The following is a 26,053-nucleotide window of genomic DNA, read 5'->3' as shown; positions in this document are numbered from 1 at the left end:
AAACGTTTCTTGATAATATTTCCAATAGGTAGCTAATGGAATGCAACTAATATCAATGCTTCAACGAGAATCTGCTGAAAATCTGGGAGCATTGATTATTATGCTTAAACAACAATTCGTATACGAAACCGAGAAGTTTTACGACCGCTTTGTAGAATACGATTACGAATTTCTTGGAGCTAAAACAAAAAAATTAAAATGTGTATTGAAATCAAAATATCATTTTCAAGATGGTAAAGCAACGCCTTTCTAATTTCGAAATTAGATACAAAAGTATTTTTATTCATTAAAATATTAGAAATATCAATAACTGTATTGTGTTTGTTTGACTAAGTAATGCTTAAGATATATAAAAAAAAAATCAATTCATCTTCATCTTCAATGAAGTTTTGAGGAAGATTAAATCTTTAGTGTTCTCTAAGCAGTATATCATGAAAGTGTTCCAAAATTGTCACGAAAGTTATCAAACGTTTACTAAAGTTATCAAACTTTATTTATTCAAAATAAACCCATTACAATTGTAAAATTTACAATCATATTCAAACGTTTTTTAACCACGATAAATAATATCTCAGTGATGACTAAAAAAAATGTTAAAATTATGTTATTTACTAGAATGTATTTCATTTTATAATCATGTTATTTTAAGAATATGTTTTAGTTTAGCCTTATATCGCTAAACTGATTTTTAAAATTATAATCAAGTTTTTGAAAAACTTGAAAAAATATCAATTGGACGTATACTATGTACAATATCAACCTAATAAAGGCCTAATTAAAATATATTAAATATTACTCATTGTTAGTAAGTACTTATTTATTGAAAGGTATAAACATCAAATGATAGGTTATATTGCACTGAGCTGTTATTAAACAGTATTTTTGTTTTGTGTTAATATTGTTAAGAATGAGAGCGTTAGAATTTAATTCAAATTTCCTATGAAACTAATATTATGTAGCTGATGATCCAAGTCGAAAATATTTTACCAATTGCACTGAAAAAAAATTAACGTAAGTTAAAGAGAAGTATTCTACTCAAGTATAACAGAAATAATATACTTAATCAGAAATCATGCGATAGGTTGATTGGACGATATATAAAGTCTGGTCAATAACTAACTATCCATCTGTTAATAAGAATCTTCATAATTTTATGAAAAATAAATGTAATTTTTTTTTTTAATACGTAAATACAATTTTTCGAAATATCACGACCCCAGCGCCCCCAATTAGTTCTAATTGTAGAATGAAAATTTTACCAATTTTTTCTGTTTTATTTATTCCTTTTATAATAAACTAGTATAATCTCTTTTAAAATTTTATTTTAAATTTTATTATTTCAAGTGTACGCCACCTAGTATTATGAAGTACTGCTATCTAGCGATTCGATTCGTAAACGGGTTAGGGAAAACTCAGGGTTAGAAGAACAAAAATTTCACACTTTCAAATTAAAAAAACGTGAAATTACAAAAATTATCACATATTTATCGAAAAAAACACTATATTCATTAAGAATATCTATTTCTGCGATGATATGTAGCTTTATTTCATTTCTTTTTTTTTTTCTATTTTGAAATGTCGATTTGCGAGTTGGTAGATTTAGGCCTCGGTGTTTCCGCCGTTGGACAAATTCTCGCCGGCGTCATTCCACCGAACCACTTGACAATTTAATATGTAAAACACTTTGACAGTTATATATATGTGTGTGTGAGCGCGCGCTTAAAAGAGAATGAAACTTGAATAAATGAACGCGTTTTTATTAGCGTTTTAAGTAATCTTTCATTTGTTTTTTTAATTTATGTTTTTGTGAATTTATTATTGATATTACAATATAAATTAATAATGATTAAAATAGTAATTAATTAAGCAATGAATTTATAATAATTTTGTTACGTAATAATATTTATATTAATTTATAATTCAATAATATTTTTGTTATCTTATGAATCTATATTTTTTATTATAATTTCTGTTTTTAATTTAGTGTTTTTCATTTACAGACACCGACAATCAAAGAGTTATTATCCACGTGAAGGATGTTAACGATGAACCACCATATTTTATCAACAGACCGCTGCCAATGCAAGCTGTTGTTCAGCTTAACGCACCTCCAAATACCCCTGTGTTCACCCTACAAGCTCGTGATCCTGATACTGACCACAACATTCATTATTTCATCGTGCGAGACAGAAGTAAGTGCAAACATATGTTTTTTATTTTAATTTTTATTAAATCTTTAAAGTCTTAGCTCAATTAATAACCAATAATTTATTTTTAATTCTTTTTATACTGTAAAATTGTGCGTTTTAATTAAACATAATCAGTATTTTCCTAATATATAGTTTAATTTTGTTATTAGCGTACTTAAATTTGTGTATAATTTACACGATTACAAACAAGAGAGCTTGCGAAAATAGTAATGTTGTGACCTTAGCAACCACTCTTATTGAAGGGACAACTAGTAGCTGTAATGGGGATAATTTAGAACTAAACTTTAAGAAAATAAATTCGCGTTTGGCTTGTTTAAATACTTCTTATATTGTATTATCTGAAATATTTTTAATTAGTTAAAATATCAAGTTTTTATTAAAATGAAACTGGTTTCACTTACTTTATCTGCCTTTAAAGACTTTTAACCATATTATATTACTGATTTATAATTACAACCTTAAAAAATTTTCTTTATTTTTATTGAATAAGGCTCAATGTAACCTTATTAAAATTCCCTTAAGTAGTGGAAAGAACTGTTCCAGTTTTTTATTTTTTTAGTTCTAGTGATTTATCTTGTTTTTGTTTTTTAATTTTATTTTTCTTCACGTTACATTATTATTAGGATTATTTTAAAGTAGCTATCAATCCTCGATAAACTTCAGGTAGGCACGTTTTTTTCGTGTAACGGATATCCAGTTATTGAAGTTTATAGTGTTTGTTTTTATAGAAAAAGACAGTTTACCGGCGGATTTATTGTGACAGTTGCAGCGTGCTGGAAGAACTTCCGGTAGGGAAAATACAATTAGCTCAAAGAAAGGGTGCAAAGTTAGATTTGTTTTCTTTTCTTCAAGATATAAAAGAAAAATACTGGAAACCGAGATAGAAATTCACAATTTAAGAAGTAACTGTGAAAAAAGGAAAAAAGGTCACACAGAAAAGTCTCCCCTTCAAATTGAAACGTTTTTTAACCCCCACTCTTTAATTTTCAAATTTATTCCTTAAAATCCCTTTTATAAAAGAACTTGCACGATCTAATAATCCGATTATGTATAAGAAAAATTATTATTATTAAATTGACTTACTGCAACATCTGTTTTTATTCACAAACCACTGTTTCTTAATTTCTCCTCTGTTGTCTGAAATAAATAATTTCTTATTGGTTATGTTTTAAAACCTTCGTATTTGAATGAACATTATTTGTACAATCATTTTCAGTTATTTTTATAATTTGTTTAAAGAAATAAATCATTTTATTAAAATTTCTTCGCTTTAACGGAATACAGAAGGAAAATGTTTAGATTGTGCAGTAAATGGGTGAAAAGATTTGACTTAAGTGGTAAAATTAACATTTAGTAACTGGAATTGAGAAATATTTATGTTTTTTTAAAAAAAGGGTCTGGGTACCGAATCTGAATATAAACGACGAGTGGTTGCTAAAATATTGAAATAGCGTGAAAAAGAAATCTGATTACATAATTTTTATGTAAAAAATAAAAGCAAGAAAGCATAGAAATTTAAAAGGAAATTTCTCCTTTTTTTCTAAATTTCTCACAGGTTTTTCTTTTGACTAATATTTTTCTTATTTAAATTTAATCTCAGGCGATTTATACATTGAGTTTATTGAAGAGAAATCAGTTAAAAATTATTAAATCTATAGTGAATACAAAGCTTGTATCGATCGCTATCTCTAACAAAAACTTTCCATAGACAGAAGAAAAAAAAAATGGTTTAATTCTAGATAAAAAAATGTCTTATGTAAAACAATAAGAAAGGTTAAAATAATTTCAGTCGTCATAAAACGGGGAAACAGATCACCATAATACTAATATTCGATGAAAACACGTGCTAAGTTTTATTACATAATATTAATTTATTATTCTTAGTATTTTATTAATGTTCAGCAACTTTTTATATAATTAATCAAATTGATTTTTAATGATTTTAATGTGCGTATTTTTGTATTGATTTTTAATGTACTTAATGAACTAAATTTTGGCGTACCATGCTTGTTACATGTTCAGACAAACTGTGATTACTAATTCGTGTCAAAGATAAACAAACCTCTATATTTAAAGAACGTTTACAGTATCTTTTTTTCCTAGTATTCATTCTTTTTTAATCATTTAAGTAACTATTTTTAATAACTTTTTCAGTAACTTTTTTTAATCTTTAGGTAACTTCGATGAGCTCGAAGTTTGTGATTTCAACTTAAATCTGAAATTTTTAAATTTATAAATGTACAATTTCAATTACAAACAAAAATTGCATCGGTTTTACATGTAATAATAAGATTTTGAGAAAAGTCTGAGAAAGAAAAACCTAATGATAATATCATGCAATGATTATAGATACTCTTCTTTTTCACTGTACTAATCGTTTAGTATTTTCATACTTCTCCCGCGAGAATGTACAAGGATAGCTCAGTTCTTTCATCTCGCAGGTTCTTGGAAGGTATGGTTTGTAGATAACATCACACTGAAATTGTTTCCGTTTTTCGCAAATCTAAATCGTATTTCTATTTTGTTCTATTCGGTTTAAATTTTCTAGTGTGAGAAAATTCTTAAAAACTGACGTTGTTTAAGTGGTTTGTATTTTAACTAAACTACTTGTAGGTGCGGTATAAAATTGCTAATCGTTCAAGAAATTTACTTAATTACTTATTTCGTTGTATAGTTTGTGTATTAAGTAGATTTCATAAGAAAGCTACCATGACTCGACTTCCGGAAAATTTTGACATATCCCCTAGACCCCCAAAACCACCGTCAGTTCAAAAGTTTATGTATATATTTACATATTTATATATATATTTAAATTTCTTGTGGACAAGATAACTGTCGTAATTTTGCGTCAATCACTTTCAAATTGATACATAAAATATAACGACCCAAAATCTCGGTCGAGTTCGTTAACGGATAAATTGGACCATGGGGGTGGAAATGGGGGTTGGGCTTTTTCGAAAAAACAAAATATCACTATAACTTTCTTATTAAGTAAAATAGCGAATTCATTTAAAGTTCCTACTATTCTTTGGTTAAGGGCCTACTTATATAGTAATTAAGGTTTTTTTATATCACCAATCATTGGCCCAGGGGGTGGAAAAAATGCTGTTTCGAAGAGAAAAAATCATACCTCTCTTAATAGGCACAGTATCAAATCGGTTTAAAGTGGTCATTAGTCCTCTAAACATTACCTAAAACGTTTGTCTGCAGCAATTTTTGATGTGACCAGCCCTTACGGCAAGGGATGACCAAAATGTTGCTGGAATTGTAAGAAGATGGAGTTTGTCGTATGCTAAACATGTGAAACTTTTTATCACATGCAACCATTGTCGTATTGAGTAAATTTGAGGTTTTTCTTAATTTTAAGGTGGAAATATTTTTTATCCCCTACTTAGCACGGGTGAAATTTACCTCCACCTTCCGGCGTGCCGAAAAGGAGTTTTTACAATTTGCATTGTTTCCTGCCCTTCGGAAGCTATTGGATACCTTGCATACCCGTACAGAAGGTTAAATGAAGTTGTATTGGTTTCCATAGTTTTTTTGAAAATTAGAATAATTGTAACACAAAATAATGATTCAATTTTTTTAAAAACCATAACAAATACAAGAAGTGTTGTATTAATGCCGTTTCTTTGCATCAATAAATTTTACTAGCTATTGTCACTTCTTTGTACTGCACGGAAAAGAATTGAGGCGTATCAAAAATGCGTGATGTAAAGTAGAAGTTGAAGATGCTGCGTATGGATTTCAATTTTTTCATGCATGCTTGTTCACGTAATGAGCATATTCTTTGTTTGAGGAGTGCATTGTTCATCCCTCTACCCGCTCCTTAAAGGGTTGAATACATCATTCTGCGAAGGGCTGGTCCCATACGAAAAGATTGTTTTTATGTAGATCTCCCGCATATTGATCTGACTACTTTTTACTTTCTTTACATTACTACTTTTCTTATAAAATCTAAGAATGTTTATATATATATATATATATATATATATATATATATATATATATATATATTCTCTTACATAAGAACCAAAACTCATTTATTGTGGATATTTTAGAATATCTTTGAATGTCAACCAAGACATTTAGACAAAGGCAGGAAACTAAGATGTAAATTTTATCATATCCACCAACTTATGTAGACTAAAATAATTAAATGACTAATGCAGTTATTTATCGGCCAATAAACAAAGCATATACTAATAAACACAGCAGTGTAAGCACATACAAATAAAAGTGCATTTAATACATAAAATGTTACATTGGATTAACTTACTGATTTTCAAACTTTTACGCCCACCGCCCATTTTGAGAATAAAAAATTTTCTAACGCCCACTAAAATTTTTAAACTTACCGTCTGTTAAAAATAATAATTGCAGTTGTTGTTTTTAAGATGTAAAATCAGCAATCGCCATTATTGTTTTTAAACATGGCACATATTTAATCATATTTGGAAGTATTTTTATTAAAATTGCTTTCAAAAAAATTGCAATTGTATCGTAGAGAGACATACAAAAAAAGAAATTAAAGCTAAAGTGTTAAGCTTTCAAACGATTTTAATTCATTTTACAGAAATAATTTCCTGTCAAAAACTAGAGTATTCAAGCTTTAATTCTTTTTTTACTTGTCTCTAAACCTCTTGGTTGCAAACTTATGTAGTTTGAATGCAATAATTTTTTATCATAAAATTTAGGTGTCCCTTTAATTTTTTGTACTAGCATAATAGATATTTAATTTTAGTTTGAAATATCAGGAAAATATTTTTCCCTTTTTTTAATCTGCCATCGCTTTCATAATCCGTCTGAACGCCCCCATTTTTCTGTGGGCCTTCTCCCCCCCCCCCCGAAGGCCACCAGCGTTCACAAGGGGGCGTTATCGCTCACTTTGACGAATGGACTAACTGAACGCAGATTCATTCCTACACTTACGAAGCATAATGAAATTAGTTATTTCTATATTTATTCAATAATATATACTTTTCATGTTCAGTTTTTATGAATACTCGTATATAATTTTTGTATCCTTTAAACCTTACTCTCCTAGTCTATATGTATTGACTTTAATTCTATTTAATCATTAAATTAATTACTAATTAACTAATCTAATTTTCCACTGAAAATGTAAGAGTAATTTTAAAAAACACGGTTTTTTTAATTGCGCTAATAGTATATCTTTGTTTGTTTTAGGTTTTGTGATGATTTAAGTGATGAAACACATTTCATATATATTAATTGTAACACTGGGTGTTTCATTAAACTAATGGGGACGTGCTTCCCTTTTCTTCCATTGTTTTTAATTGTACTTAAGACGGACAAACATACGTTTCATAGTATTTCATTTAGATACCTGTCCGTTTACGTACGTCCTTATTTATATATTTATACACGGTATGTGAACCCATTTTCCCTACTTCCCCCTGCAAAAAAAACACCCGCCGTGTGTGTGAACGCGCGCGCGACTTTCTGCTTATGTACGCAGAATACAAACATGTAGCTTTTTCACTTACAATTTATTATCTGTTTCAATCGATAAAATGAAATATTTAGAACACCTCAGCTGACAGACATTAATTAAATGAATTAGAAATAAAAACACATCTGCCGATGACAATAATTAACACTATCTTGTATAGATTATTTATACATTACAAAGTTACGGTGTTGCTTTCAAAACTACAAACCAAAAATATATTCTGTAATTAACAGAACTCGAGTGTACAAATAAAACTGTATTTATTTTATTAAGATTATTTTGAAGAAATCAGTCGCATATCCTCCAACAGATACACAGAACACATAAAAAAAGTACGTAAAAACAGAACCAATCTTTTTTAATCAGCTCACGGTATTAGTTATGCATATGTGTGTGTAAAAACAAAACGAAACACTTAAATAAGTTTTTATAATGACTATTCTAGGCATGTTTTTTAATCCCTTTAGAACAACATCTTCTGTAGCGTCATTGATGTAGGAACTCCATCATAGTTACAGAATGATGTGAAAATATATTTCCATGTGTTTCGAATCTTATTTTGAATTAGTTTTTAGAAATCGTTATGTTGCTAAGACAGAAGTTATGTTATTATTAGAAAAGAAGATTATTAATTAGACCATCACTCCACTTTGTACGATAATCATTCATTAAGACAAATGGCAACAGCGGAAATATATTTAGAATAGAAAGATACTTAAATAATTTGATTGTTCTTTGTTTTTTTGAATCTTCGTCCGGTCTGCCCAATTTAATATTTTGTTCAATAATTTCAGATTTATTTATATATATTCATGGATTGCTATGTTTATTATTTAATAAAATGAAATGAAACCAGACGTTTAAGTTTTCACCCCTGACATAGAAATTATTAACTGTCGAAAAGAATTTCCATTATTGTTGTAATCTCATTTATTTTAAAATGTTCGTTACGCGAAAAACGTTTACCGTGGAAGAACAGTTTACTGAGGTAAGACTTATTTTTTTAAGTTTAAAACCGACCGAAATTCATTCGCAGATGTTAAAAAGAGTTTGGTAAAAACGTAATAACTTTTTGAACTTTTGTAAATGTATCAAATAATTTAAATCGAGCAGAACAAGTGTAGCTGATTTTCATAGTAGTGGTGGAAGATCGGAGGAAATCTCGACTTACGCTTTACAGAATCGCATTAATGATCTTATTCGCAGCATAGACGCGTACAAATTTTTGGAATTACTGAAATTTATAGTGCAAGTATGGGCAATGACCTTAAAACATTATCCAAGATAGGCTGAATTACTACAAAATATGTTCAAACTAGTGGACTTCAAGACAGTCGATTCAAAATTACAAAGATACTCGAATTTAAATTTGTACAAAACTTAAATAACGATTTTTAACGGAAGGTAATCTCTTTTTAGATCGCATAATAACCTGTACTGAAACTTGATTTCATCATTTTTAACTGGAATTTAAATGCCAAGAGTATGGAATGGAAACATCCGCGTTATTACTAGTTCGTCCGCCGGGAAAAAAATTCCAAACCTACCACGTCAGCCGATAAAGTGATGCTAATGATGTTTTGGGATTATAAAGTCACAATTTATTGCGGTTATGTGGAGGAACAACGTACATTTAACAGAGAGTTTTATTTTGTCTGCTAGAAAATAAAGTAAAACTCGCTATAAGGAGGAAGAATCCTGGTTCTTTCTGAAGAGATGTAATTCTGCATGATATCGTCCGACCTCATACCGCTCAAAAGACACAGGAATCTATTCAAAACTTGGGTCAGGAGGTGTTGCCACCACTTTACAGTCCTGACCTATAAACTTCAGATTTCTGTTTATTTGGTCCTCTCGAAGAGTTTTATTTGGCACCGAGATCGGCAACAGTGAGCTCAATCAAGAATGCTGTACAAGAATGACTTAGGCACCCGAAGTGAACAATTCTTTACTTTTGGAATAAGAAACCTCACACAGAGATGAAACAAGCGTCTAAATGTCACCGGATATTATATTGGAAAGTAGCGTTAGATTTATTGTCTTTGAATAGATCATTTTTTTACTGGAACTAATTGTTGTGCAACACTGCCTTCATAAAAATATTTAACTCTCAATTGTCAACTACTACATCTGTTACCGAAAGCATAACGTTTCTTTTAAAAATTTGGCTTCCTTTTTTTGTAAATATTTGCCTCATCATTAAAATTTTTTTTATTTTTACTTAATTTCTTGTGGAGAATCTTCATGAAGTATTTAATTTGTTATCTTTCTTCTTTGAATTGTTTAATCATCTGAAAGAGTTTATATATAGACTTTGAAAGTAAAAAAGAAAAAATTGTTAAACTTTTGTAAACGAATCAGTTTACAGATGACACGGAATTCGAACAAATTATTATACATTTTGTTTGATTTTTCAATGTTTATATTTTTGGATTGCAAACACATGTACACAATTATTTTTATTTGCATACTAAAGTAATTTCGATTTTAATTCCTGGAAAATTGTTGACTGAATATTATAGATTTTCTAATGATTAATTGGATTGTAATTGGAGGAGATTAAATTAATTTCTCTTATTCTCATATTTTAATTCTTTTGGATTTCCAGTATAAAGGTAACGAAATTAGCCTGCTTCTTACGCGCAATAACTGGCGTGCAGAATAATCACATAAGCATGAGAATTGATATGTTAACCTCAATAACCTGTGTTAATAATTTTAATTTTGATTTTCCCTCGAAAAACTAGATAAGTTTGGTTCATACAGGTATTCTTATAAATAATGAAATATATTTGTTCTTTTTTCTTCGCATTAAAAACTTTATATCCTGTTTTCTTTACTGCCAGTACTCTTTTATTCTTTGATAACTTCGTCTGTCCAGGTCAAAAATTTATTCTGTATATATTTAATTCTGTTAGATCTTTTTCAATTTATTGAAAACAGTTATTCTTAGTTTTTAATTTAGAAAAATAATTAAATAAAATTATAATATATATTTAAAAAGATTCTGTCTGTTAATCTGTAGTTCTCCATTCTTTTTAAGTATCCGTAAAAACCTAATCTTTTTCTTATGGTTTTTTTATTTTTTGAAATTGTTAATTTTTTTCATTTCATATATTGATTATTTTATAATCAAAATATTTTAAGAATAGAGATATAGAACAGATACATCTTTGATATATCTGTTTTTATAATAAGTTATGTAATTTTTTTGAGTAATAGTTAACTATTCCATTTACAGTTTTTATGCATAAAAAATTGATAAACTATTTGAGGAGTTCTTGTTATTGAATTGATTACAGGTTGCATTACTATATATATATATATATATATATATATATATATATATATATATATATATATATATATATATATATATATATATATATATATATAATGCTATATATATGTAAAAAATCGTGAATGCTTATATGTGTATAAGTTTTGTTGTTTTACATTTATTATTTTTTTTAAAGAAATATTTTCCTTTGATATTTCGAGTAGGCAAACTTTTTTAAATTATCATATGCCTTATACTGATATACTTTGTTCTGTTTCAAATAGGTTCTGTTTATTTTGGTTAAATATATTTTTCTTTTCTTGATATTCTGTAGATGACAAAAGAAAATGTTTTTCGTAGTTTGTAACTGTTATGATTGTTCGAATTATGAAAATATTTGATTAATTAATTCAATTTTCAAGTCTCAGTTTATATTTTATAAGCTTAAACCTAAATTTGAATAAAGATTTTTACGAATAAATATTTATTCGTATAAATTAATCTCTTAAATATTTCCCCTGTAGTTAAAAGAGTAGCTATCGATTCAAGTGAAACAATCAATAATTTCTTTTAATAACGACCCCGTAAATTATCCCATAGGGTTCGTATGAAATATAAAATTAAATTTTATTTTTTATTAAAAGAGCTACTTTGATTTAAGTTAGAAGAGTTCTGTCTTTAAACAAATTCATGAAAAGGCACATTATACATCGCTGCAGTTTTATTTTATCTAGTTCGGTTACGATGTACTATACAAAGAGTTTCTACAAAGAGGATCTTTAATGTTCTGTTGTGCTTCTGTAGCTACAGCATTCCAAAGAGTCGTCTACTGTTCCTCATTTCCCAGGTTAATGTAACGCCACACTTTATAAAGTTCAGTAGAATTTTAAGTAACCTGAATTTAAATTGCAACTTTGTAAAGAGCCCCGATAGAAATTAAACACCCTCGAGGTTTGTATTGTTAGGTTTGCTTTATCAGCAAAGTTCTTTTATTAAAGATTCTCTTCTTTTTCAGAGTTTCTTTTTTAATATAATTTATAAATGTTTATACACAATTTTTTTTTTTAAATGTGTGTACGTAAGTATTTTAAACATTTACCTCAGTATTTTTATTAAAGAAACGAAAAAAAGGTTTTAAGAAATACGATATATTATTATTTGTCATGAGATATTATACTCATGAGATATTATACATAATTATATTCAGTATTTACTGAAATTTTTAATGAACTTTTATTTTTATTTTTTTTTTTTTTTTAGTAATATAATAAAAGAATACTTTAATTATGTAATAATTGCGTTATTTCACCATTTTCAAGAATTGGTTCCTTACTAGTGGACATTTTTTCCGTATACTTTTGCATTTGAATTTCAGTGTAATAGTCTTATCAAAATGATGATAATAATAAATAATTAATAATAATATTTAACAAGAGTTGTAACTTTAATCGCAGCCATTTGTTGGAATTAAAACAAAACACCGTATAGGTCCACTATACGATATACTGTCGTAATTTTCCTCTTAACAGTGTCACATATTTTCTGAATAATTGTGTTTATATTGGTTGCTAGTCATTTATAGCTCAGTTATTATTGAAGTAAATCATTTGCTCTGAGCTAAGCGTTCATAATAATGTGAAATTAATTTCTACTTAAAAAGCTCTGTAGCTTGTATTTTCACTTAAAGTTCTGTAGTATTGATGAATTAGTACTACTATAAATTGTATGTCTAGACAGCACTTAAAATACGTACTAAGCCAAAAGTTTTGGATAATGTAACATATTACAACTTAGAATACAATATAGAGTAATTTTGTTACGGTATTAATAACACTTGATTACTTTCTGATAATAGTATTCTTATCATCAACACTCCTTTACTGTTCTTTTTTCTACAGCACAGCTGAGAAAGAAAAACAACTTTAACGGAAATTTTTTTTTTCATCCTGTTGATGTTTGAGGTTAAAGCACCTATGTAGAAAGTGTTATAATCATTTTTATGCGCCATATTGAAACTGACCATCGAAAAAATTACTTAAAATAATTAAGACAATAAAAAATCTGCTCTTAATTTTTTTTTTAAATACCAATTTTTTTTATAAAACCTATTGTGGAACATTATACTTATCAGAAAATAGGAAAAACCAAGTCAATTTTACGCATAATTTTCCGTAATGGCGCTCATCCACTGGAACAGACTAAGAAATCACGCTAGTACGTTCGTAGTAACGCGTCTAATCCCAATGCAAATAATGCAACGGAATTGCGTCCTTTGCAAGCAACCTTGAGCGGCCTACTACGTACGATAACTGGCTAAAACAGACAACAAGCGACTGATATCCTCGGATTGGGATTTTTCTCTCGTAGTCGCCAGTACATTACGGTTTCCTTAACCTGTTTTCCGATTAGATTACAATTTTTTTTCTGTGTTAAACTTCTTTTTAGTTTTAATACATTTTTTGTACATTCATGTCCTAAATAATTAGTATATTCCAGTTTGTTCTTTCATATTTTTTATGAATAATAAATCTTTATAATAACAGTAGGTATTTCTTACCTTATAGTTATAGATAAGCGTTCTACAGTAGTTATTGTCTCACTGAAGTGTAACAATAATACATTATCAAATAATAATGTATAAAAAGAAATTAATAAAACATCTGCTAATCTTAACTTTAATATTTAATTTGGGTAAATTCGTAATGAAGTAATGCAATGAAATTTCCTATCTCTTCGAGCTGTAATTGCCGAGATACATGAAAAATTCAAAAGTATAAAACTTAGAAATTTGATATTTGGCAGATTCCTTTAAATTTGACGAATAATACTTAAACATTTGAAATAATCTAGTTATAAAATTTCATAAGTTATAATCAGCCAAAGTAACGTCTTATAGAATCAGACCCCTAAAAACAGGTTTTTTCAAATTTGCCTAAAAATGCTCTCAAATAAAGTGCCTGAAAAGTTTTAAAAATAGAGTAACATTAAGAACAGCATAAAAAAACCACTAACATAAAATTAATCTAAACTCTTATACAAACTTTATAAAAATTTGTTTATCGATCTCCGAGATACTTATCTTTAAACTCCACCGCTCATAATATTTAATACTATTATGATTTAATTGACCAGTTGTAATAAGTTACAATTATAAATGCGTTCAATAAAGATCTTAATTGTTAAAGATTTTCTCTATTAGCCAATAATATTCCATTTAACGCAGTGAACAGGGAAAATATTGTTAAATAAATAAATTTAAAATAATTTTTGAATGAACTTCTATTCCTGAAAACTCACCTTGAATATCTACGTTTCATACGTGAAATACAGTTACGGATTCCGTGTTACGTATTCGTTCACAATTTAAGCTAATATTAAACATTTATATTAAAGTTTATAAAAAGTACTAGTTTATCATGAAACTCAACTAGATAACTTAGCAGCACGGCACGAAGCGTGTATCACAAACATAAACAAAATTAAATCAAAATAGAGAAAAAGAAAAAAGTTTATTACTATTTTAGTTTTTTTGACGTAACTTTATTAACTTTGTTTTACCGCGTTTTATATAATACTTTTTAACTTCGTTAGATAAGCATGTAATAAACGATTTGAAAATAAATGATATAAAACGTTTATTATTTTTTTTATGTTTGTAGATTTTAAATAGATTTACGATTAAACTGTAACTGAATTATCTTCTTTTACGGGTATTTAAGTTTATAAAGTTTAACTACCTTGCATGTTATCTTACTATATATATAAAACAGTAGAATATCCTAATTTGTTAATTGTTGAAAAGATCATTAAAGGATATTTTTTATGCTTGTCTTTCAAATTTAAATTAAACTGTTGAGCTGTTTTTTCTGTTAATTACTAGCAAAATATAATTGCTATGTAGCTTTTATTTCTATCCTTTAAATCTATGTCGCACTTGGTTAAATCTATGCCTACGTTTTGGATTATAGTTCATTATTTTATGAAGAAAAACAATCACATAAATAAAAAAATATATTTTTAATATATATTTCGTATATATATATATATATATCGATTAAAGAATAAATATATATTAAAAGTATAATAACATTAAGTACAAGTAATAGATATATAAACAAGCATACACCTGATCACCACGAGACATGTACTAACGAATCGGTATTTTCGGCTAGAGATCGGTACATTCCGGTGCTAAGCTAAGGGGGCGGACACACACACACAGACAGACAGAAAACATGCTTACAAATGCCCTTTAGGATAGGATTGTTTAAAGTTTATTTGTTTTAACTCTTCCCAAAATATACAAGTTAAATACTAAAAAATTGTTTGGTTATGATGTTAAATAAATAACCTTTGGAAATTTTAAAAAGGTTCTTATGAAAATAGTCAAAATTCTATTCCGCTTTAACCGTATTCGGTTGAAATATTTCGCTTAAATACATCCCGAAATGCTAAGTAAAAAACCCTTTTAATAAAAGTAGGATGGTACTCCCGTTCCTGTTCAAAATGATAAAGAAACCATTTAAGAAAAGATGTGTCAAATACAATGTGATCTTTTTCAGTTGAATTTTTGTTATTATGTCCCCTGCGCGTTTCAATTAAAAGAAAAATCATGACGAAAAGTAATATGTAGTCGAGTTTATGTAAAACTTTATTTTTAGTTTAGAAGGAACTGTCCACCGTTAAAAATTTCAAACAGGACATAAAAGACTAGCAACAATATTGTGTTAATTGTAATGTCTGGTAAGCTGGCATTCACGGGTAATTATAAACAATTAGGCGTAAATCAGGTTAATTTGGTAATGCGGAGAAATTGAACTAATAGAATTTTATAACACAAAAATAAAACGCATTACTTACAAACCAAACTTTATTATTTGTGTAATACATATAGATCGTCCTCATAACGAAAAATTACCGTACCTACCTACCTAAAAAATTATAATACAATAAAATTCTCTATTAAATCCGTGATCCCTAAAAAAAAGGTAATCCGATTTTCATAATTAATTTTATTTATTTAAACTGTAAGCTGTGTGAAACATCAACATATTAAATAAAATTTAAGTCTAGGACCAGAATCAGCATTCGTTCAGAGCTATAAATTATTCTGCTTTTAAAAATATAAGCTATTAATTATTCATCCTTACAGGGAAATATTTCATCAAGTAATCTCTAAACATATTAAAACTGTATTACCCACATCAATGATATAAATTGTGTAAAATCAAGAACTAAAAGAGATATTTTAGTGAAATATATTTTAAGTATTAATTTAAATTTTAATTAAATTTATGATTTGTTTGAAATTCCTACATAAATTAATTATTCTTAACATTTAAACGAGCTGAAATCTGATTACAAGAAAGAAAAACGTCCATGTCTTTATTACATATTTTACAGACTTTTTTTAATTAAAGAACTCAGAAAATGCGTATACAAAAATAACTTATTTTTGCCGCGGTTTTCTGCATATGTAAATGATACGAATCTTTTGATATTTAAAAAAATAATAATAAAATAACAGGTCAAATGACTTTGATTTGCTTTGTATAATGTTTTAATATGACTTATTTATAAAATTATATAAACCAAACTAAGTTTTCTTCCGTTAGTCAGACTATAAATTAACGTAGTAGACCGTTTAGATTGTTGTTTTTTTTTTTACAAAATTTCTAAATTTTATAAATTAGGATAAGCGAAAGATAATATCGCAACTAAAAATAATAAATTTGTGATAGAATTTTCCATTAAATCTTTAAAAAAAATGTTTGCAGCTTTTATAAAATTACTTTGAGTAATAATTTTTCATACGGTTTATGTGTAGTAGCTTAGTCTTGATCATTGTTTCGCAGTCTATAAAATTCTTGTTTTAAAAATGTGCCGTATTAATAATGAAACCTGGAGACTATAGATGATTTTATTTAAATTTTATATGAATTAACAAACAAGAAAATATAGTAATGACCGATAATATTAATTATTAATCAAAAAGATAAATATTTTATTCGGAAACCGGAAAACCTGTTCATTATATATACTGATTACAGAAAAATAGCCGGCTGCTGAATTTAATCAGTCTATGTAACACTCAGTATGTTTTAAACTTAAGCGATGTAATATAAATTTATCATAGAAAGGATACGGTCCGTTTTTCTACCGGGTCTTATTGGATTATTTCATTGCTGAACATCGTTGTTAAACTAAAATTTCAGCGGTTTCGTAAACGTTTTTCTTCTTCTACCACTTATTTGTTACTATTTATTTCTAGGGGTGTAATGTTAATGCAAGTGCGTTTTGAATTAAGCTGTTTTAGGAACGTTCCAGTCTTGAGAATGAACAACAAATTTTTTATCCTTAATCATTCTTGACGTACGTGTTTTTTTTGTTTTTAAAGTTTGGTACGTAACTTTATGTACCAAAAACGTCACAAAAATTGCAGGTTTGCTGTGAAATTTTAGACATAATTTTGATGAAAATCTTTCAGTTCATTTAAGGGCTGGATAATCGTACACAACTCACACACTGAGTGTGTGTGTGTGTGTGTGTGCGTGCGTGTGCGCGTGAGTGCGTGTGTGTGTGTGTGTGTGTGTGTGTGTGTGTGTAGATAGTCTTTTCAATTCCTCTTTTAGTTCCCATTTTCTATTTTATTTATTTTCAATAAGGGTAAAACTTATTTAATTATTTGTCTTTGGGAACTTTATCTATCTGCAAATGAATTCATTATTATTTTTTATTTTATTTTACTATAATTTATATTATTATAGCAGCTGTACAACCAAAATTAGTTTTCAATTATTTCTGATACTTATCACAGTTTAATTTAAAATGACTGTATATCTAAACTGGAAACATTTCATTGTGTTGTAAAATTTGGAATTTGTGTTAACCCAAATATGTGCATGCATTTACATAGAAATTAATATTTATAGACATCGGCACTGATATCGAAATTTAGCTTTATTGGAGTGGCCTGAACGATTTAATCGACTGTATACAATTAAACGAATTGCTGACACATGAATCAAAATCAGACGCTAGGCTACCTACCGTGCTTTACTATTAAATTGAATATACCGCCGCTTTGCTATCACTATTTGGCCGCCTCTGCGTTCATTATAAATTCAAATGAATAACAAAAGAGAGGTTGGGGAATCGAGATTTGTTCTCAGCCGTATTATGCACTATACACGTACGAGATAATGCATTGATGCATTTAGAGTATATTTCAATGAGGGGATATCATTAAATTTTAAATTACGAACATTTTATTAGCAGTTTATAGTTTATTCAACTTCATTAAAATTACTATCTTTTATTATGCTATTAAGAAATTTTTATTGAAGCTATTCGAACAATTTTTACGATTCTTATTTTCAGACTAATACTGTCTTTGTCGGCTATTTATTAAAGGGTTTGCGGGGAGATCATGTAAACCATGTCTTTATAACCTTTTTCTTAGGATTCAGTACAGTAGATCTATTCAAGAGAAACAGTTGAGTTGAAAGAGACACACATGTAAACTTTAAATGGGATAATTACGATTAATAAAATTAAAGAAAAATGTTCGTGTAAAATTGGGTTGTCCAGTTTTCTCAGTTATTAAATTTTTTACATCTTATATAAGCTGAAAATAGCTGGAATTTTACAAAAACTATTCAAAGGTATAAAATAAAGCCAAATATTGTGTTGCTTTGGTGGTAAGAGAACTTCCAAATTAATTCTAAAAGTTTAAATTATCAGAATGTCAAACATCATTAGATACTTCAAGAAATTAAAATTACACTGTATTATTGGCGCTAGTCACTTTGTAACCTTCTGTAACTTATGGATACAAATTATCAGAAATTTAAAAAAAGTGATATTCTACATTTAATTATATATATATTATATATAAATTTCACGGAGTTCGTTAAAACTTCGGGAGAGGCGACGAAGTCAAAGAACTACATTTACAATTCTAAACATGACCTAACCTAACAGTGAAATGAAATAGGGAAAAAATAAGCGTGAAAACATATTTCAGTTCAGTTAGATTTCTAATAAAGAGTACTTTCAAAAAATACCTCGAATTTTGTTTGACAACGTTTTTTTTCCATTTGATAAACTCGATTTTGTCATTTTATTCATTTTTTAATGTACCTTTACGAATCGCGCCGCTAGATAGCAGTACTTGATAGTACTAGGTAGCGTACAAAAACTTGATAACGTACTTGAAATAATAAACTTTAAAAGAAATTATACTACAGCTTGTTTTAATAGTAAGTGCTATTATATAAATGAAAGTACTGAAGATGAAACAATTTTTTTAATTCCCATCACTTCTTAAAAAAAATTTTAAAGTATTAGTTTACAAGAGATTATACTAGTTTTATTAAAAAAGGAATAAATAAAACAGAAATAAATTCGATTTTACCAATCGAACGATAAAAATCGGGGTTTACACTTACAAAGTAATAAGTACAATATTATATCACGGATTTTGGATTCGTAAAGGTCATTATACTAGTTTTATTAAAAAGGAAAAATATGTTATGAAGTAAATGATATGACTACAACAAAAAAAATTATAAATTGAAAAAAAAAATTGTTACAGAACTCTTACCTACCCGATTTCATTTATATGTAATACATATCACGTTTACAGAAATAATATAATTCTTATGATTATTCGTTGTTTAATAAATTAAATCGGGCGGTAACAGTTTTGTAACAAATTTTTATTTTGTTTTTGCTTTTTACATGAAACGCTAAACATTATTTATTATCTATTACTGTATATCTCTTCTTTATTACATATATTTAACATGCATTTTTTTAAAAAGAAAATTCTAAATTAATATCTGATTTTGATAATAGAAATGTAGTGTCTTAGCTTTTTTTATATCGGTATCCTTTTGTTAAAAACAGTTTATATTACAGAAAGTTTTGTTTTTTGAGTGGAAGAAATGATGTTTGCGATACCGTACGGTTTACAATTTTTTGGGGTAATTATAAATACGGTAAATAATATAAATTATGATGAAATTGTATTATATAAATATACATTTTTATTATTATTTTTATTGTTAATTCTCGTCGCGGCTTCAACCGCGAAATACATAATCAGAATTTAAACATGAATACAAATTAATTTCTCAACGCCAGGGTTATTTTATGTTTTGAAATACAAAAAATGAGTAATAATTCAAAAATGCAAAAGTATCTTAAGAAGAAATGAACACAAATAGTACGAAATAAGCACGAGTTGAAAAAAGATAGAAAGATAGCCGGTCAGTGGGTTCTGCCCCCTGGAGCCCCTTGCGTTCATTAAACTCATGATTGTGAGAATAATAATATAAATAAAAGCCTGTTCAATTTATAAAAACTATCAGTGTATTGTTTTTTCATCACAGTAACGGTTTGGTCAGTACAGGCTTTAACACTGAGCGATCTAAGAATGTGGGTTTCAAAACAATCGGCCTCCATCTTAAAAATATTAGTTATTAGCTTCTAAACATTTATAAAATGTTTACACATATACAGTCACTTTAAATTAAAATATGATAATTATCAGATATAATTGAAAACTAATTTTAGTTATATAACTACTATAATAAAATAAATTATAGTTTTTAGTTAATATTACTTACTCATACTTCATGCGGGTAAAAATGTATTTTGCCCGGTATTTTTATCCGACAATACCACTAGGAAGTGACCGCATACAAAAAAAATTGAACACTGGCTGTGTTGGTTGAGTCACCGTCGCACCCCTTAAAAATTAGAAATTCAAAAAACCCGAAAATAGTTTATAGATATTTATCTGAAGACTATTTGCAATCCCAATCTAGTGAATATCTCGTTTATTATAATCGGAAATGGGGAAACCTTTTCAAGCATTGTTCAATTTTTTTTACCTTTCTTCACCCGTTTCAAGGTTAAATTTCGAAAAATCTAAAAATTGGAGTTCAGATATTTACATGAAAATTGCACACACCAACAATCAAGTTTATATCTTCATTCTTTACCGAAAAATTTAAAAAAATAGCCGGGTTTAAAAAAAAAATCAAAATCCATTTTAACCCTTTAAACTCGAAATTTTTAAATCTAGTAATTAGTTTTTAGATATTCGTATGAAAATTACACTAGCAAAAACTTAAGTTTATATCTTCATTTGTTACTGAGAAATTAAAAAAGTAGCAAATTTCATTGGTATTTCATTTTAACCCTGTAGACCCAGAATTAAAAAAAAAATCTTTATATATATATATATATATATATGTACATTATATACAGATAAATATAATTTTAAATACAATTAATTAATTTTTATTATTTTCTTTAAGTACCAATAAACTATACATCAATCCATTACTGTAATGTAATTTTTTTTACAGTTTTTAATTATGTTTAATATTATCGATTTATTTTGTTGGAACTTAATTAGTGTATTCTGAATAACAAGCACTGTATTTACAGTTTTACAACCCAATATATAATAAAATAATTTTTTCTTGGAATCCTCCTTGTGGGGATTTTAAGCATTTTAGAGAGTTACCCAATGATAGAACAAATTGATACCATTTGGAAAAATCTAACGTTAACAACACCTTCCTTGTACGCCTATTAAATTACATTAACACAATATTTTTAAATGAAAAGTATTTAAAATTTTATTTCATTAAATACTTCTGATATGTTTTCATATATTTTTTTGTTGTTATTGAGTTATTATTAATTGTAAAATTTTTTTACAATGATAAGTTAATAATTATTAATAAATTAATACATTTAAATTTTAAAAAAAAGTTAAAAAAAGAAGATGCAGTCTGATTCAAACCGATGTGCCTTCCCCTTATAAGATCCAAATATTTCATTAATTAAAATTTCATTTGGCTATAACCGTGGAATCAATGAAAATAAGTACCACTTATATAGTTGAAAAGCTGTCAGTGAAGGCTTATTACTACAGTCAAGAAAAAGTCCAAAATCCAAATTTGTTTGAATTTTGAGCTTTTTTGGACACTTTTGGTTCAGTCGATTGCAATCAAAAGGAGAGGTGCACAATTAGATGTTACAGCCGTACTAAATCCAAAATCTCAACATCCTACGGCAAATCATTTTAGAGCTATGCCTAGATACATATGTACGTACAGACGTCACACCAAAACTAGTCAAAATGGATTCAAAGACGGTTAAAATGGATATTTATATTGAAATCTGGAAACTGAAATTTTTCACGATTTTAATACTTTCTTTACTTCATACAAAAAAGTAAAAAGGGACAATTTCCATTTTGACGAATTTCACATGTGGTACTTAATTATAGAATTGAATGTGTTATAATAAAAATTAATTTTATTTCATGGTATGATGAGAATAAAAAAAGAAAAATCTATTTTTTATTAGAGTTTGAAATTTTTTTTTAATTTTACATTAACTTCCTAAAGAGTAAAAGTTTAGATTCTTAAAAATTGAAGACAGCATCACATTTTTGTTAATGATGTTGTACACTTCTTGGATGGTCTTGACACATGATTTGACGTAATGTAAGAAAAGCCAACTGCTACAATTTTTTAGTAAGTATTATTGTGAGCTAGAGTCATTAACCATTAAATGTCAACAGCATACATTGCATGCAGCCAAGTCATAATACTCATCAGGAATTGCTGTTGTTATTTAACTTGGTGATCTATTAAAAGAGTGAATTGTTTCCTTTATTCACCTTAATTCACATTTATCTTTAAAAAAAGGTGATATTTTACATCAAACTCCATTTCTTTTTTTATTGTTTAATTTGGTCATTTCACTAACAAAGTAGCATCTTAATTATAAATCCAAAAAAATGAAAAAAAAACAAAAAAAATAAAATTTTCACAGAACACTGAAACACCATAAAGTAATACATGAACAATAGTGAATATAAAATATTTATTACTACCCTTTTTGTATTTCAGCATATTGGCAAAATAAATTTAAGTATCAAGCAAATATAAAATATACAAATAAAATAAAAATAAAATTTGTAAACATTTAAATAGTGCAGGTCAACATAGATATTAAACAAAGAACTGGTCATTGTGTAGTCCAGAATGTAAAATTGTTATTTTACTTTATTTTATTCTATCTGCACCCCCTTCTCTATTATTACTTATTTATTTAATAGTTTCATTGATTTATTTATTTAGTATTTTATACTGCTTGACAGTATACAATAATATTAATGAAAGATCTCTTTTTTAGTTTTTGTTAAAAATAATGGATTCTTATTTCATATTCATCTTGTGATCTTTACAAAATGTAAAATTTTTGCTATCTGTATTTCCCATATTTGTGTTCTTCACTGAAAATGTTTTCTGCAAAACTTGTATATTTTGTTTTTATATTTAACTTGGGTTTGTGTTGTTTGAACACAATTGTATTCTATGCAATGTTTTTTACATTCACTTTATTTGTATTTTGCTAATATCATAAATATCACGATTGTGTTTTTTGCACTGTTAATGTGTACTGGTTTAAGTTATATGTTGTCCAGAATAGTTATCATGATCCCCATCTAACCCAAGAGTCTTCTCAAAAGATGTTCAATCATGTTGTATTCATGAACAAAGTGTATTACTTGTTGTCTACACTTTTTTCCGTTAGCAGTTGAAGTTGCCAGTTCAGGAATCTAATCTTTAATTCAGGGTTATATACATTATGTTGAGCAATGTGCTTAATGTTCTTAATATGTTTTATTTCTTTTCTAACTTATTTTTTATCCATTGGTTTTGTAATTGTTTGGTGTACGGATGATGCCAATTTGTGTGTGGTTAGAATGGTATAAAATGTGTGATTTGTTGTAATTGATTTTTTGTACATTCTAAATTTAGGTTATTTATATTGTTGTTAAATGTCAGTAATTAATAGTGTTATTCTTTGATGTAATTGAGTACCACCATATGAACACATTTAAATATTTTCCGTTAAAACTATTTTATTTTATATCATCTGTGCCATTGAATATTAGAAATATCATATTCATTTTCCTTTGTATAAAAATATATGATTATTGGCTGCAATTTATTCTTATTATGCACTATTTGTTTGTAATTTACTGCAGAAACAACAGGCTCATGCTTAAATACAGTTTCTTCATGTTAGATAAATTTTGTAATATGTGAAAAATGCTATGCCTGACCAGGACTCAGTCAGATCCAATGAAAGACAGCTAACACTCAGCCACAGAGATTGATGTTATCAATGTAGTTTATGAATATTTTTTATATAATACTAGGTAATGGAGAAACCCATTCCTAATCTCAATATACTGGAATACATCACAATTCTAATGTACTATTTATCACTGGTATCTTTAGTGTTGTTTTATTTGTTGAATCAGTGTAAAGGTTTTCTATAGCATTTTATACCATTTTATACTCGTTTATTTCAATGTCCTGCAATTATTAATCAGATCTACATTAGTTTTTACACTATACTTAAATAGTAGCTTTTTATTTTAATATATATTCCTAGAATTATGAGAGAAAGGTTCATGTGGTTTTTTTATTATTTATTTTTACTGCAATATGCATATTTTTAGGATTTTATATTTGATTGATTTATTTTCTATATTGTTATTATATTAAACATTCTAATCTGTTTTTCTAGCTGGAGGAAGGTTTGAAGTCGATGAAAGGTCAGGTGTTGTACGGACAAGAGGGACAGATCCATTCCAGTTGGACATGGAATATGTACTTTATGTTAAAGCTGAGGATCAGAATGGAAGGGTTGATGAACGTCGTTATCAATCAACTCCTGAAGAAAGGTTATCAATTGTTGGTGGTAAACGTGCACCGCAATTTTACATGCCTACTTATGAAGCTGAAATTCCTGAAAATCAGAAAAAGGACTCAGAGTAAGTATTTATTTGCTTCTTAGAATTTTTGTTTTATAACAAAAATTTTTGTTCTTGTTAGAAGTATTAGAATTATTATTTTTACTTGGTTGGAATAAAATTAACTTTTGAGCAGACACAAATTCTTAGATCTAGTGAAAAATAAGTCAGTTTTACAAACTAGTTTAATGAAGTTGTATTTTTGTAGCAAAAAATGACAGTTTATAAGTTGTTTTATAATGTTAATAGCTAGTTAATAGTATATACTTACTGTGCATTGTTTTTTTAATGTACTTTACTTTAGAGAATGAGTGAGAATGATATGTATGAATTTAGATGAAGTGTAGTCTTGTACAGTCTCAGTTCAACCATTTCTGAGATGTATAATTAATTGAAACTCAACTACCAAAGAACACCGGTATCCACTATCTAGTATTCAGATTACATACAGTAATGGTGGCAGTGGCTGTGTTGGTAGAGCCACAGCGGTGAGTATACTTTTGCACCTCTTAAAAAAACAAAATTAAAAAAAACCCGAAAATTGTTTTTAAATATTTATCTGAAGAGTATTTGCAAGCCCAAATGTTGTGAATATCTGTTTTAGTATAGTCAGAATTGGGAAAGTTTACAATCATTGTTCAAAATGTTTTTTATCTTTCTTCAATCCCTTTCAAGGATGAATTTCAAAAATCTAGAAATTGCTTTATTCACATGAACATTAACTCACCAAAAATCAGATTGATGTCTTCATTTGTTACTGAGAAATTAAAAAAAATAGCAGGGTTTTAAAAAAATTCAAAAACCCATTTTAATCCTTGAAACTTGGAATTTCAAAAAATCTGTAAATTGGTTTTAACATATTCACATGAAGAGACAAAAATTCAAGCTGATATCTTCATATGTTACTGAGAAATAAAAAAAAATATTAAATTTTGTTGCTACTCTTTTTTACCTCTTTAAACTCAGAATTTCAAAAAATTATTTCTCAGTGCGCAGTTACACTATAAAAAGAACATGTATGCAAATTTTCATTAATTTATCTTAAGTAGATTTTGCTTGGCATTGATTATGGACCACTCATGATATGTTATCTTAAATTTCAATAAAACCTCTATTCTAAATATCTTGGGAACGGATCACTGTAAAAAAGGAATGTGAGAATTTAGTTGCTCACCACCTAATAGCCTGAATGAGAAGTGCAGCACTGTAATGGATTATTTATATTATGC

The 26,053-nt window shown here is 27.5% G+C and overlaps 1 protein-coding gene across 1 annotated transcript in view; it reads left to right on the top strand.

Annotated features, from left to right (window-relative positions):
* The window catches only part of LOC142320024 (neural-cadherin-like), a 588,354-nt gene that overhangs the window by 491,555 nt on the left and 70,746 nt on the right, over positions 1 to 26,053 (top strand). The window contains exons 3-4 of the mRNA XM_075357704.1: positions 2,001 to 2,192; positions 24,599 to 24,845. Coding sequence (XP_075213819.1) covers positions 2,001 to 2,192; positions 24,599 to 24,845 — 439 coding nt within the window. The remainder of the gene's footprint in view (positions 1 to 2,000; positions 2,193 to 24,598; positions 24,846 to 26,053) is intronic.

This window comes from Lycorma delicatula, chromosome 2 (assembly GCF_047948215.1).
Source record: "Lycorma delicatula isolate Av1 chromosome 2, ASM4794821v1, whole genome shotgun sequence".
Taxonomy (NCBI): Eukaryota; Metazoa; Arthropoda; class Insecta; order Hemiptera; family Fulgoridae; genus Lycorma; species Lycorma delicatula.
This window is presented reverse-complemented; position numbering and strand designations above follow the sequence as displayed.